General features: G+C 39.5%; 1 protein-coding gene across 6 annotated transcripts in view; it reads right to left on the bottom strand.

Moving 5' to 3' along the window:
* CCDC62 (coiled-coil domain containing 62) overlaps positions 1–11,369 on the bottom strand; it is a 65,528-nt gene extending 54,159 nt beyond the window's left edge. For 4 of the 6 annotated variants that reach the window (XM_060193182.1, XM_060193187.1, XM_060193184.1 and 1 more), the window contains exons 1-4: positions 11,213–11,369; positions 5,603–5,795; positions 2,605–2,771; positions 671–772 (exon numbers count right to left, since the gene is read on the bottom strand). In XM_060193182.1, the coding sequence (XP_060049165.1) occupies positions 671–772; positions 2,605–2,771; positions 5,603–5,795; positions 11,213–11,248 (498 nt within the window). In that variant the 5' untranslated portion in view covers positions 11,249–11,369. Of the gene's footprint in view, positions 1–670; positions 773–2,604; positions 2,772–5,602; positions 5,796–6,049; positions 6,596–11,212 lie in introns of those variants that run through there. The other 2 variants (XM_060193181.1, XM_060193186.1) reach the window with 2 other exon arrangements.
* Positions 11,370–15,250: the final 3,881 nt, after the last annotated feature.

The following is a 15,250-nucleotide window of genomic DNA, read 5'->3' as shown; positions in this document are numbered from 1 at the left end:
AACCAGGTGTGCCACCATTCAGCTCCTTCTTTTTAATTTCTTTATTGGGGGTTAATGGCTTACAGTCAACAGTAAAATTAAGTCGTGTGTGCATGTGTAATATTTCTGTTTTGCACATTTCCATTCAACCCCCACTAGGTCCTCTTCTACCCTCATGTCAGGACCTGAACCGTAGAGTCTTTTACTTTGGTGCAATACATCAACTCCAGTCCAAGTTCTGCTTTGTATTTTTCCCTTCTGATCTTTTCAACTTCTGTCTATGAGTGAGCTCATCCCATATTCTTCCTTCTCTTTCTGGCTTTAATCATTTCTAAAAAGAATTTAAAAAATGAGAGTAGCATTGTTAGCTCTGCCTATCTGAAGTGCTAAGGAACTTGAGCAATATAATATACTTGACTACATTATAAAGTAACTCAGCAAATGAAGGTATAACTATTATTATTTTGAACTACCTTTAGTTTTTTTGCTAATATATTTTATTTATTTTTTTATAGAGATGTGGAGAAATCGAGAAGTAAGCAGGAGAGCAGGATGTAGAGAGAGAAATACCTGCAGCACTGTTTCACCCATCATCAAGCCTCCCCCTGCAAGTGGGGATGGAGGATTGAATCCAGGTCCTTGTGCAATGTAATGGTGCGATCAACCAGGTGTGCCACCCCCCCAAAATTACCTTTAGTTTTATCATTGTTGTGAGAGCTTGTTCTCGAGCTTGTAATTGTCCAACTTGAGCAGAAAGTTCCACTAATGTGTTACTGAGATTTTCATTTCTAGCCTACAGTAGAACATATAGAATACTGAGTCATTTAAAAGCTTTCATTACCAAACAAGGGCAACAAAAGGGAATAAATATTAAAAAAAAAAAAAAGAAAAAAAAAAGCTTTCATTACCGTAACAACCATAAACTGTGCTTATTCTAGTTTTTGTTTGCTTGTTTTGTTTATTAATTCTTTTTTTAGTATCAAAGCAGACCTTTTTTTTTTTTGTATGAAAGTGGACTAAGGAAGCAGTCATCAGAAAGGAATGCAAAATTATGTTTCCCCATTAACTCTAGGATACCCTCAGTACTTGTGTTTACTCTACTAAATTATATTGGTTGTATTTTTAAGAATGTCCATCTCCTAATATATTTTATGTACAAACCTAGGTTGTCAAGAGAAGAAAATGAATGAATGGTATCAGTCCCATTTACTTTTGCAGTAAAACAATAAAATGTCTAGGGATAAACCTAAGAAGTGAAAGATTTGTATACTCAGAACTATGAAAGGAAATAGAAAGGAAATAGAAAAAACATGAATGAATGAAATTGGACTAGTAAAAGATTTTCCTGGATTTGAGAAACAGCATAGTGGTTTACGCAGCACGTTTATGCCTAAAGCACCAGAGGTCCTGGAATCAATTCCCAATGCCATCTGCAGAGCAGAGCAGTGCTCTTGCTTTGGTATAGAAAATAAATTGGGGGCTGGGTGGTGGAAGGACCTATGCAAGTATTCAGGTTTGAACCCCCAGCTCCTCACCTGCAGGGGGGTTGCTTCACAAGTGGTGAAGCAAGTCTGCAGATATCTGTCTCTCTCCCTCTTTACCTCCTCCTCTTTCAATTTCTCTCTGTCCTATCCAATAAATGGAAAAAAGAAGGCTGCCCGAAACAGTGGATTCATATTGCCGGCACCAAGCCCCAGAAATAACCCTGGAGGCAAAATAATAAGTATTTTTCCTTATTGAAATAAAGTAGCATCAGTGATTCGTATATATTTTTAAATTGAGGTAACAATAATTTACAAAACTATTGGTCTCAGGTGTATAGTTTCTGTCCTCAACAACTACAGTTTATATTCACACCAAGCCTACCATCCACTATCAACCAATGGACACCCTCTACCTGTTCCACACCTTTCCCCTCCCCTCTCCCTCTCTGGTATGTAACATTCTGTTTAAGATTTTGTTTGTTAGAGTTATTCTTTATATTCCACATATAAGTGAAACTATGCATATCAAAACTAAGTTGAAATTGTTTTTTAAACCACAGAATGGCATATGATACATTTTTGCATGCATGATGCATTTAATGGTTTGAAATGGGTAGAATGCATGACTATACAGGTGAGCTATCTTGCTAGCCATTTATGTATTTATTTTTGCCTCCAAGGTTACCACTCGGGCTCAGTGCCTGCGCTACGAATCTACTCCTGTAGCTCATTTTTCAATTTTTTGGATAGAGCAGAGAGAAATTGAGAGGGGACAGGAAGACAGAAGGAGAAAGACACCCACAGACCTGCTTCTCTGCTTGTGAAGTGACCCCCCACACACACACCCTTGCAGATGCTTGAACTGGGATCCTTGAGCAGGTCTTTACACTTTGTACTACACTTTTTTTACACTTTGGTGCACCTCCGCCCGGCCCCCAGCCCTAACTTATTTTTAATGCAATGCTTGGGAGTGAAATCTGGGCCTCATATGATACTACTGAAGATGCCTCCTGATCCAATGTTTTATTGTTATTATTTTTTGTTAGAATTGGAAGGAAGGGGAGAACAAGGGAGAGAGAAAAGAGGAAGAAACAAGCATAGAGAAAGAGATACCATAGTGCCACCCCACCCAGGTGCCAACCTCAAGGTCTTCAGAGAGAAGAGAAGCATGGGTTGCTTTCTGAACCATTTCCTGAAGCTGTAGTTGAGTCTTCTGAAGAGTTGTTTGGCATTCAATTTGGTTAGATTCAAGGACTTTTACCTTCTTTGTGAGTGACCTGATTATTTCAGTTCTTTTGTGCAGTTCACCTGAGGGAAATTTCATCAACAACTTATTTTGGCCAGATCTGAAGCTTCAAATACACTATTTTCAAACTCATAATTAATAAGTAAAAGTGTACTCAATTAAAAAAAAGGATTATACTTCTATACAAGTTTTATTGGTGGCTCAGGAGCTGGCACAATGCTGAGAGCACTGGACTTAAAGAGGACAAAGCCCTGAGTTTTAATTCCAACATCATATGTGCCAGACTGATGTTGTGGTTCTTTCTCTGCAATACATAAATAAATGTTTAAAATAAGTAAATACATCTGTAAAGTTTTTATTGTTAAATGCACAATACTCTATTTTAGTCAAGAAACAGAACACTAGCAGCAACCAAGAAGCCCCCTGGATGTCACTTTCTAAACACAATTTCATAAAAAGTAGAAATTCACCAACCACCATGTTGTTATAATTCTACCCCTTATCACCATGTTCCTAAAATATAGTGTCTTTAAATCATATATAAATGAAACTACATTCCATGTTTGTTGTTTTTTAAATAATTATTTATTTATTCCTTTTTGTTGCCCTTGTTTATTGTTGTTGTTATTATTGTTGTTGTTATTGATGACGATATCAATAACAATATTGTTGTTGAATAGGATAGAGAGAAATGGAGAGAGGAGGGGAAGACAGAGCGAGGGAGAGAAAGATACCTGCAGACCTGCTTCACCACCTGTGAAGCAACTCCCCTGCAGGTGGGGAGCCGGGGGCTCCAACCGGGATCCTTACTCTGGTCCTTGAGCTTTGCGCCACATGCGCTTAGCCCGACTCCCCATGGCTTTTTTTTTTCTTAAGGTTATGATCCTGAGCTTTATTCATATTGTTGTAACTCATAGTTTTGCATTGTTGCTGTTACACAATATATGATTATGCCAAAATGTATTTATCCATTATGATTATGCCGAAATGATTATGCCAAAATGTATTTATGATTATGCCAAAATGTATTTATATGATTATGCCAAAATGTATTTATCCATTCTATTGCTTGATTGTCATTTGCATTGCTTCCACTTGTTGGTCATTATGCTCTAATATTCTTATACATGAATCTTGGTGAATATTTATCATAAGAGCTTCCCTTGGAGTCTTGCTACTCAAAATATGGTCCTTGGACCAGCAGTATTAGCATCACCTGGAAACTTATTAGAAAGGCAGAATTGTGGGGGTTGTATTGTTAAATGGGAATCTGCGGAATGTTATGCATGTACAAACTATTGTATTTACTGTTGAATGTAAAGCATTAATTCCCCAATAAAGAAATAAATTATAAAAAATAAAAAAAACAAGTGGTGAAGCAGGGCTGCAGGTGTCTCTCTGTCTCTTTCCCTGTCTCTCCATTCCTCTCAATTTCTGGCTGTCTCTATCCAATAAAAAAATAAATATATAAAAAAATAAAGAAAGGCAGAATTGAATTGTAAGTAATTCAGGTACACATTGAAGTATATATACATTCCTAGAAGTGGAATTACTAATCACAGAAAAAGTAATCTTCACCTTTAATAAACTCTGTCAAGTGATTTCCCAAAGTTGTTGTACCTACTGAAATATCAAACTAGTAATACATGATCCTTCATTTGGTTCCATGCTTTTACCAACATAAGGTCATTTTGGTAAATGTAAAATAGTATCTAATTAGAGAATTAATTTGAATTTCCCTAATTACTAATGGATCTTGATGATTTTTACATATTTATTGTCCATTGTGCTTTCTATGACATGTCCATTCAAGTTTAATAATTTAAAACCAGATGTGATGGCTAAATATAATATTGTATTTGTTCTTTAACATTGCTACATAAAAGGTATTTCATAAGATATTATACAAAGCTTGTTAAACACTGTGTTTAGGTACATATATGGATATGCTCAGGTTAAAATCAAATAGTCATCAAAAACAAAGAAAATTATACTTAGACTACTATGTTCATAACATCTTCTGTGTGACATAAATAAAATCTGAGGTGTTCTATTGCTAGGTAATAAGCAGTTTTAGTGTTTCCATCTAACACACTCTAGTTAGCATTCAGCTTTCAGGGCAGCATTAAAAATATAATAAAATTAAAATATGGTACAAAGACATTTATTTTAAACCAGAGCATTACTCAGCTATGGCTTGTGGTGGTGCTGAGGATTGAACTTCAGGTCTCAGAGTCTTTTTCATAACCACTATGCTATCTCCTCAGCCCATGAAAGAAAAAAGAAAATTTTTGCAAGCTACTTCTGAGACTGCTATCATTTAAAAAGATGATGATTTCAGGTACTAAGATCAAGTTCCAGTACCAAAAGTCAAAAAGCTTGAGTTAGCTCAAGAGAAAAGGTTAGTTCCAAGTGATTTTATTCAGATCTTGTCTCCTGAGCAAGATCTTCATATTCACCCTTGACATTCCATGTTTTTTAAAAACATTTTTCTGTTTTTAATATATTTTTAAATTATTTATTTTTGTCTATTTATTTATTGGATATAGACAGCCAGAAAATCCTTGTGAAGCTTTCCCCCTGCAGGTGGGGACTGGGAGTTTGAACCTGGGTCCTTGCACACTGTAATGTGTGCGCTCAACCGAGGTACACCACCACCACCCGGCCCTGACACTCCATGTTAATTTAAGCTCTACCCAGTACCCATTCAAGCTTTTAAGTTTTCCCTACTCTAAAAACATTACTGCTTGATTGTGAGTGTTCAGAAAGTCTTGTATTTAATTAAATCTAAACTTCGAGACGTCAGGAATTATGTTGAAATAGTTCCCCTCTACTGTTCCCATGAGCTCTTTTGAGCGTATCAACAGATAGAAGTGCATAATTCTAAAACCACCTTCTAATTTGCTGCAACGTTCTTCCAAAGTCAGCACTTTCTGCCGATCCTCTTCCCATGAAAGAAGTTGTCTTTGATGTACTGCAACCATATCATTGAGCTCTTTGTCTCGATCTTTTAACTCACAGATGAGCAGCTGCAGCTCTTTCCGCTGTCTCTCAATAGTGGAAGTCTCAACTTCTAACCCAAAGATCTAGACATAAAAGAATGGTTTTACACTAAAATCAAAATATAAATCATCCAAAATCAGCATCCAAATAGTATCTTCTTTTGCTGCCAATCCTAAGCAATTAAACTATATCCATTGTCAACAATGTGGCATCAAAACTGTGTACATTTAAGACAAATTCAAACCTACCCTGTATTCTACCTCTACCATTTCATCTCATACCACAAACTCCACTTTTTAAAAGTGGTACAAATTTGGAGGACCAGGAAATGGCTTACCCAACAGAGTGTACATTTGACCATGTGTGAGGACCCAGGATTGAGCCCCAGAACCACACAGAAACACCATGAATGACAACAGAAGATGTTTCACAGAGTCTCTCTTGTCTGTGTCTCTCTCCTCTGACTCTTTCTCCTTCTAGCTCTGAAATTAAAATAGAAAAAAAATCATGGGGGTAGATAGCATACTGCTTATGCAAAGAGACTTTCATGCCTGAGACTCTAAAGTTCCAAGTTCATAAACCAGAGTTGAGCAGTGTTCTGGTAAAAAAAGAAAAAAAAATCTACCAAGAGTGGTGAAACAGAGCAGGCACTCAACACACACACACACACACACACACACACACACACACACACACACACACTGCTTTTAAAACCATCATTGACTGATAGCAAATTAACCAATTTATAGAAACATGAGGTAATTACTATATAAATGTAAAAATAGTTCTCATAACATCTGACTCAGGTATATACACTCTATCTACTATGGACAATTTAATATTGTGTGACTGGCCCTACTTCAACATATTAAATTAAAACTACACACACACACACACACACACACACAAACACACACACAGGTAGAGAGCAGAGAGTGAAAGAGAACACAGCACCAGTGATTCCTTCAATGAGGTGGACTAGGCTCAACCCGGGGTAATGCATATGGTAAAGCAGCACACTATTCAAGTCAGCTGCTGGGGCTAGGTGCCTGCACTATGAATTCACTGCTCCTGGAGGCTATTTTTCCCCTTTCGTTGCCCTTGTTTATCGTTATTATTATTATTAGTTATTATTGCTGTTGTTATTGTTGGATAGGACAGAGAGAAATCGAGAGAGATGGGGAAGACAGAGAGGGGGAGAGAAAGACAGACACCTGCAGACCTGCTTCACCACTTGTGAAGCGACTCCCCTGCAGGTGGGGAGCCAGGGGCTCGAACTGGGATTCTTATGCTGATCCTTGTGCTACCACCCAGGCCCCCAGAACAAACTTTATAAGAAACATTTGCAAACATACACAACAGGTGATGACAGGGGAGATAGCATAATGATTATGCAAAGAGACTCTCATGCTTGAGGCTCCAAAGTCTCAGGTTCAATAAGCCAGAACAGAGCAGTACTCTGCTTAAAAAAATAAAAATCAGCTTCACAACAGGTGAGGGAGCAGTAAATTCACATTTACTCAATACCTAGGTATTGAGACTATCAAGACACTGCTACATGTGTTTTAATTTTCCTTTTCATTGTTGACAAAATTATATTTTATTTTTATATACTTTGAAATACATCTCTAAAAATGCATGTTTTAGATAAGCATGCAGCCATTTGCACACCTAACAAAATTACCTAAAAAACTGTTTCCTTCTACTGGGGGGTTAATGTATTACAGTATAGCTTTTCAGATAAGCTAAAAAAGGACAAATAGCACTATTTATTTATTTATTTATTTATTTATTTATTTATTTATGACAAATTGAGAGGGAAGGAGGAGATAGGAAGGGGGAGAGAGACACCTGCAATACTGCTTCACAGGTTGTGAAGTCTGCCCCTTGGAAGTGGGGGCGGGGTAATGTGTGTGCTCAACCAGGTGCACCACCAGTCCCCCACAATTGCTTTTAAGTGTGTTTTCCCCCCCACCTGCAGGGAGGAAATTTCAGGAGACGTGAAACATTGCGGCAGATGTTTCTTTTCTTTCTTTTTTTTTTAACCAGAGCACTTTCTTCTTTTATAATTTTTAAAAATATTTATTTTACTTATTTTCCCTTTTGTTGCCCTTGTTGTTTTATTGTTGTAGTTATTATTGTTGTTATTGATGTCATCGTTGGATAGGACAGAGAGAAATAGAAGAGGGGAAGACAGAGAGGGGGAGAGAAAGACAGACACACCTGTAGACCTGCTTCACAGCTTGTGAAGCGATCCTCCCTGCAGGTAGGCAGCCGGGGGCTAGAATCAGGGTCTAGAACTGGGATCCTTACGCTGGTCCTTGCACTTTACGCCACCTGTGTTTAACCCACTGCGCTACAGTCTGACTCCCCTTTCTATTTTAACCAGAGCACTGATTAACTCTGGCTTATGGTGGTACAGTGGTGCATGGAATTGAACCTGGGACTTCGGGTCTTTTTGCATAACCATTATGCTATCTACCCCCACCTGCAGGTAGGTCTTCCTGCTTTCCTCCCTTTCTTCTTTCCTTTCTCCCATGATCTCTGAAATGGAATTTTTATTTATTTATTTATTTTCATTTATTGGGGGAATTAATGGTTTACAGTTGACAGTAAATACAATAGTGGGTATATGTGTAACATTTCTCAGTTTTTCGCATAGCACTCTAACCCTCCACCTAGGTTGTCCTCTGCCATCATGTTCCAGGACCTGAATACTCCCCAACTCTGCCCCAAAGTTTTTTGCTTTGGTGCAATACACCAAATCCTGTCCAAGTTCTGCTTTGCGTTTTCCCTTCTGATGTCATTTTATTTTTCAGCTTCTATGAATGGGATCATCCCATATTCATCCTCCACTTTCTGGCTTATCTCACTTAACCTAACCTCCTAACCTGATTCTTCATCCAAGATGAAGTGAAGAAGGTGAACTCATCATCCTAAATACCTGAGTAGTATTCCATTGTGTGTATATATACCACAACTTTTAAAGTGTGCTTTATTTCAAGTCTACTGCAAAGCTAAATTTCACCAGGCTGGGGAGATGGCATAATGATTATGGAAAAAAAAAAAAAGCCTTTCATGCCTAAGGTAACAAAGGCCCCAAGTTCAATCCCCAGCATCACCTTAAGCCAGAGCTGAGCAGTGCTCTGGTAATAAATAAATAAATATAAAAAACAAAGTTAAATCTGACCTGTGAATCTGAAATTATTACTAAGTGGCACTATAACCTTGGGCAAATTACTTAACTTAAAGTCTTCGTCTCTTCATCTGAAAAATGGTGGGCTGAAGACAACTTGCCTGGTAGAACAAACACCTTATCATGAGTGTCACTCAGGTTCAAACCCTACAGCATATGGGAGGTGCTATCCAGAACAAGCTTTGGTACTGTGGTGTCTCTCCTTTTCTCTGTCTCTTTATCTGAATAAAAACAGTCTGGAGTGGTGAAATTGCAGGGGGAAGGGAAACTAAGGAAAATAGTAGTAGTAGTAGTAGCAGCAGCAGCAGCACTTTAATTTCTTAAGAGTGGTGTAGGGGGTTGGGCGGTATTGTAGCAGGTTAAGCACACGTGGCGCAAAGCGCAAGGACTGGCGGGAGGATCCCGGTTCAAGCCCCGGGCTCCCCACCTGCAGGAGGGTCGCTTCACAGGTGTTGAAGCGAGTCTTCAGGTGTCTTTCTCTCCCCCCTCTCAGTCTCCCCTCCTCTCTCAATTTCTGTCCTATCCAACAACAACAGCAATGATAACAATAATGATGACAACAAGGGCAACAAAGCGGGAAAAGGTGGCCTCCAGGAGCAGTGGATTCATAGTGCAGGCACCGAGCCCCAGCAATAACCCTGGAGGTTAAAAAGAAAAAAAAAAAAAAGAGTGGTGTGGATTAAGCAAAATAAGCTCTGTAAGACACTTTATAGTACTCTGAACATAGTAAGCTTTCTTCAACAAACACAGCTATTATTAAGATTCTAAGTCCATCTAAGAAATTTAAAAAGAGACAAGAAACAAACAAACAAAAACCTAGCAGCCCAGGAGGAGGCTGGTGATGGATTTATAAACATGAAGTCCCAAGTTCCACTCCCCGCACTACATATGCCAGAGTGATGGTCCATTTTTCCTTCATTAAATAAATAAATCTTAAAAAAAAAAAACTGAAAGTGTTACTTTAAGAATTATATTAAACTTTGTGGCCTGGGAGGTGGCTCAGTGGATAAAACACTGAAAGCTCAAGCATGAGGCCTTTGAATTCAGTCTCCAGTATCAATTGTGCCTAAGTGATGGTCTGATTTTCTTTCTTTGCTCTCATAAGAATAAATGAATGAATCTTTAGAAAAAAAAAAAGTAATTTCAGGACAATAGTTAAAAGCTCACAAGAGGGGACAGGTGGTGGTGCACCTGGTTGAGCACACATCATAATGTGCAAGGACCCAGGCTTGAGCCCCCACTCCTCACCTGCAGGGTAAGTTTCACAAGTGAAGCAGGGCTGCAAGTGTCTCCCTGTCTCTATCTCCCCCTACTCTCTCAATTTCTGGCTGTCTCTATCCTATAAAAAATAAAGTTAAAAAAAAAAAGTTCACAAGAGATACATTACTGCTTTCCAAAATTATTTAATGATGAATGGACTATAGTCACGTATTAGTAACTTAAACACAGAAAATGGAGAAAGAGCAATGGGACCCATGTCATGAGACTTGAAATACAGTTTTGGCAAACTATTCTTTCACTCAACAAATATTGAGTAGGAGCAGCAACAAGAGCACCAAACTTTGTCTATTGTGTGTAATACTACCCCAAACACCCCATCTTACCATAGTGATAAATGCAAACCGAAGGCAAGTTCATTTTCAAGATTTCTGGTAAAAGGGAGTTGGAAAAATAAGCCTCCATTTGCCAGGAGGTGGCATCAAGATATGTAGCCTCACAAGAGTCTATTGTAACAAAGTGAGCACCTAAGACTGGACTGAGTAATTGGTTTTTGTTAAATTTCTCAGTCTTGGGGCTGGGTGGTAGCATACCTGGATGAACACACGCTACGCAAGGACCTGGGTTTGAACCCCTGGTCCCCACCTGCAGGGGGGGGAAGCTTTGCAAGTGGTGAAGCAGGGTTGCAGGTGTTTGTCTCTCTTCCTATCACCTCCTTCCTTCTTGATTTCTGGCTGTCTCTATCCAACAAATAAAGATTTAAAAAAGTGTCCGAATCTGTGAGTGGGGGTGAGGGGTGGAACAGGAGAGACTTCACTCCTGGAGTTAAAAGTCCCCATCCCCACCTGCAAGGGATAAGCTTCATAAGCAGTGAAGCAGTGCTGCAGGTGCCTTTCTCTCCCTCTCACCCTTTATGAAAAAAAAGGGGGAGAAGAGAAAGAAGGGAGGATGGGCGAAAGATAAGGGAGCGGGCTTGGTGCTTCCTCTGCGAGCCAGGTGTGGCTTTACAATCAGCAGAACCCATCCCTTCAAAGTCCCCGAGCGGGACAGGGGTGCACTGGGTCCGCACTCTGGGCAACCGCTCACCTGGCGCCCAGCAAGGAAGGTCGCTGAAGGGTTCATAGGTGTTTTCTCTGCCCCCGGGGAAAGTCACTGTCCGCAGCGTCACCTCAGAAACGCCATAGGTGCGATGGCGCACCTGCCCGGAGGGCGGGGGCGCGCCCCGAGCCCTGCAGCCCCGAGCCCGCGCCTTTGGCGCCCTAGTAGCGAGCCCGCCCAAACCGCCGGCCAGCGCAGCGGCCCCAGGTCGGTGGTGGTTCTCGCGACCTTTGGTGACCGCGTGCGACCCCTCTGCCTCAGCGCTGGGCTTCGCCGAGACCCAGTGATGAAGGCAGCGAACGGCTGCTTCCGTGCCCCTGTTCTGTAACATCTAATTACTTTTCCCTCCTCCTACTAAACTGAGGGCGCCATGCACCTGTCAGCTGGAGGCAGGCAAGCTGGAGGTATATCAGATGAAAATAGAAAAATATATTGACTCAAAGTGCCTTAACACAAAGCTGACCACATTTGGGGTGAATCGAAGCTTTTTCTTGTTATTTCTGTCGTCCATTCTTCCCCTACTATTGTGGTCTACGAAGAAATGCTTGTCACATTTAATCCCTGGAGGCCCACCCTCTACTGACTAAACCCATAAAAATGGTATTTCAGGAAAAACAAATTCTTTTTTTCCCCCTTATTTCCCTTGTTTTATTGTTATAGTTACTATTGATGTTGTTGTTGGATAGGACAGTGAAATGGAGAGGGGAAGACAGAGAGAGGGAAAGACGCCTGCAGACCTGCTTCACCGCCTGCGATGCGACTCCCCTGCAGGTGGGGTGCGGGGTCTTGAACTGGGATCCTTACGCTGGTCCTTGTGCTTAATCCGCTGCGCTACCGCCCGACTCCCGAAAAACAGATTCTTATTGTCTTTTGACACGTTTTGTTTTGTCTCATATATGTATTATGAGGAAGAGAGAACTAGAGCAGAATAAAGTGCTGGAGGCTGAACCTGGGTTCCTAGCATGGAAGTTGAAACTCATTAACTGTCTCCCAGGTCCTGAACTTTTTGGCTGAATATGAATAAAACATACCCTTGTGTTCATAAAACAATTTGAAAATGGAAAAGCAAAACTTTCTTGCTCTTAAGCTTTACTCATTTGAATCCTATTTACCTCCCAAAAGATATCTTCGAATTTAATATCCAGTAGGAGTCAAAGGATAACTAACCTGCTCAGGTCCCAGAACTGCATGGGAGGAACTCTGGCACTGATATCTTTCTTGCTTAAGTAAGGAAAAAAAGTAAAGTTGTACATGCATAAGGGCACCCACATTAAAAACACACACACACACACACACACACACACACACACACACACACACACACACACACAAAAAAAAAAAATTCTGATTAGTTAATAGTTTGTAAGTAAATGACTATGTAGTAAGCCTTGGTAGTAAATGAGACAGAATGTGACTGAATATAATTTTTTAAATTAACATTTTAATTCACATGCTTCTCAAGTTTCATCAAGATTTTTCTAGGAAGGCCTAAAAATGCCCTGTTCAAGATGCAACATACCTCTCACTGTAAAAGTTTAAGCACAGAAAGTATTAAGGAATACATGGCTGCTGGTATTGACTGGTGAGATCATGATTAGTTACAAATCAAAACTTTCAGTATTTTATGTCCACTCCACAGGTTTTCTCTAAAACAAACAAACAAACAAAAAACCATGTTTAAATGTGCAGTATTAAAAACAAATGTTATTGAGGGCCAGGTGGTGGCACATCCAGTTAAGCACACACACTACCATGTGCAGACATGGGTTCAAGCCCCTGCTCTACCTGCAGGAGTGACGTCATGAGTGAAGCAGATCTCCAGGTGTCTTTCTCTTTCCCTATCTCCCCCTCTCCTCTCAATTTGTCTATCAAAACAAACTAGAAAGAAAAAAAAAAAAAGGAAAAATGGCTGCTGTGGATTTATAGTGCTGACACCAAGATCCAGCAATATCTCTGATGGCAATAAAAAACATTTTATGAAAGCTCCAAGAATTAACTGCATCTGGTTTTATACTTGGTCTAATCCTAAAATGAAATTTTCAATTTTGCTTCTTACATTATTTCCCAAGTCAACAAAGAGGACCAAAGATATAATATAGTGGTAGTGTATAGGACTTGCATGTGAGATGTCCCAGCTTTGACCTCCCCAATAGCACCAATAGCCAATGCTCAGCAGTGCTCTGGTATATATATATAAAAAAAAAAAAAAAAAAAAAAAAAGGAAGTGGGGGCTTATGGCAGCAAAAGACCTCATCTGGATAGTGCGTTACTTTGTCATATCTGTAGGGACCCAGGTTTAAGCCTGGCCCCCACTGCATGGAAGGAACCTTTGGTGCTGTGTGGTCTCTTTCACTCTTTTAGCTTATCTAAAACAAACAAAAGCCTAAAGGGTAGAATTCATCTTTAAATCATAAAACTACACATAAAACTGTTCAGTTTATCCTTAAGGATTTGAAGTATGAGTGCTCATGACTGTTTCTACTATAAATAGACAATATATACTTACTTTTTGATAAAAATACAACACTGTGGGGGTCGGGCGGTGGCGCAGTGAGTTAAGCGCATATGGCGCAAAGCGCAGGGACCGGCGTAAGGATCCCGGTTCGAGCCCCCGGCTCCCCACCTGCAGGGGAGTCGCTTCACAGGCGGTGAAGCAGGTCTGCAGATGTCTTTCTCTCCCCTTCTCTGTCTTCCCCTCCTCTCTCCATTTCTCTCTGTCCTATCCAACAACGAATTGCGTCAACAAGGGCAATAATAATAACCACAACGAAGCTACGACAAGGGCAACAAAAGGGGGAAGAAAAAAAAAAAAAGGCCTCCAGGAGCGGTGGATTCATGGTGCAGGCACCAAGCCCAGCAATAACCCTGGAGGAGGGGAAAAAAAAAAAATACAACACTGTACTTTGTGATTTCCTTTCTAGTTCATTGTAAGAATAAAAAACACAATAAGTACAAAATATGTTAATTTACTGTTTTTGTTATCAGCAAGACTTTAGATCAAACACTTTTTAAGCAATTATAAGCAATTCTCTGATGAGGTGAATGAGGGGTGGCATGACATATTTCTATTCCTAATCTCAATGTTGTTCAAGGGTCAATTTTATTTGTCCTTAAAGTTGCTAGATTAGTCATAGTAAATCTCTCAAATATAAGGTTATTTAAAGGTTAGTATTCTTTTTGTAAAAATACCAGTGTGGACTCATTTACATAATACACATATAAATGTACAGGTTACACTCAATCCTTGAACTACTAAGTACATTTTCATCAGAGATTACACTAAACTGCACTTTAAATTTCAGGTTAAAGAAAAAGATTCACACATTTTATATACAAGGACAATTTTAATTCTGTGTTTTCCTGCAGTGACATCCATTGCTGGCTATATATGGATTGAAACTGCATTTGCCAAGAATTGTGAACATTAAGAATCTTTACATGAAGTCACATGTGTTGTACAGGCACACAGACATCTTTCAGCACCAACAGAATACATAATAATGCATATATCAAATGGTGTTGGCTAAATTTGCTTCACCAGATAATTCAGTTAATGCAGATTTCCATTTTCTTAATTTTTATTTTTTGAAATATTTTATTGGATAGAGGCAGAGAAATCAAGAGGGATGAGAGAGGGAGTGAGAGAGAGACACCTGTAGACCTGCTTCACTGCTCATGAAGCTTCCCCACTGCAGGTGGCGAGTGAGGGTTTGAACCCAGGTCCTTGCACATGGTAACATGTGCAATCAACCGAGTGTGCCACCATCCAGACCCCTTTAATTTTTATCTTTATGACACTATTTTCCTAAGTTTTTATTTTAAAAATAACTAATTCAAGACTATAATTTGTGTGGCAACAGTAAAGTTCTAAATTTCTTAAAGGTGTCTATAGCAATTACAGCACAATGAATCTTTAATTTGTAGGGCCTGACTTAAGACAAAGTTTAAATTTAACATATTTGCAAGCAAAAGATGTTCCAACTGCTACTTCCCAAACTACTGAGCTTAAGTGTGTATTCTCTGCAA

Source organism: Erinaceus europaeus, chromosome 6 (genome assembly GCF_950295315.1).
Source record: "Erinaceus europaeus chromosome 6, mEriEur2.1, whole genome shotgun sequence".
Classification (NCBI taxonomy): domain Eukaryota; kingdom Metazoa; phylum Chordata; class Mammalia; order Eulipotyphla; family Erinaceidae; genus Erinaceus; species Erinaceus europaeus.
Note: the sequence above shows the minus strand (reverse complement) of the source record. Positions and strands in the feature narration are given on the sequence as shown.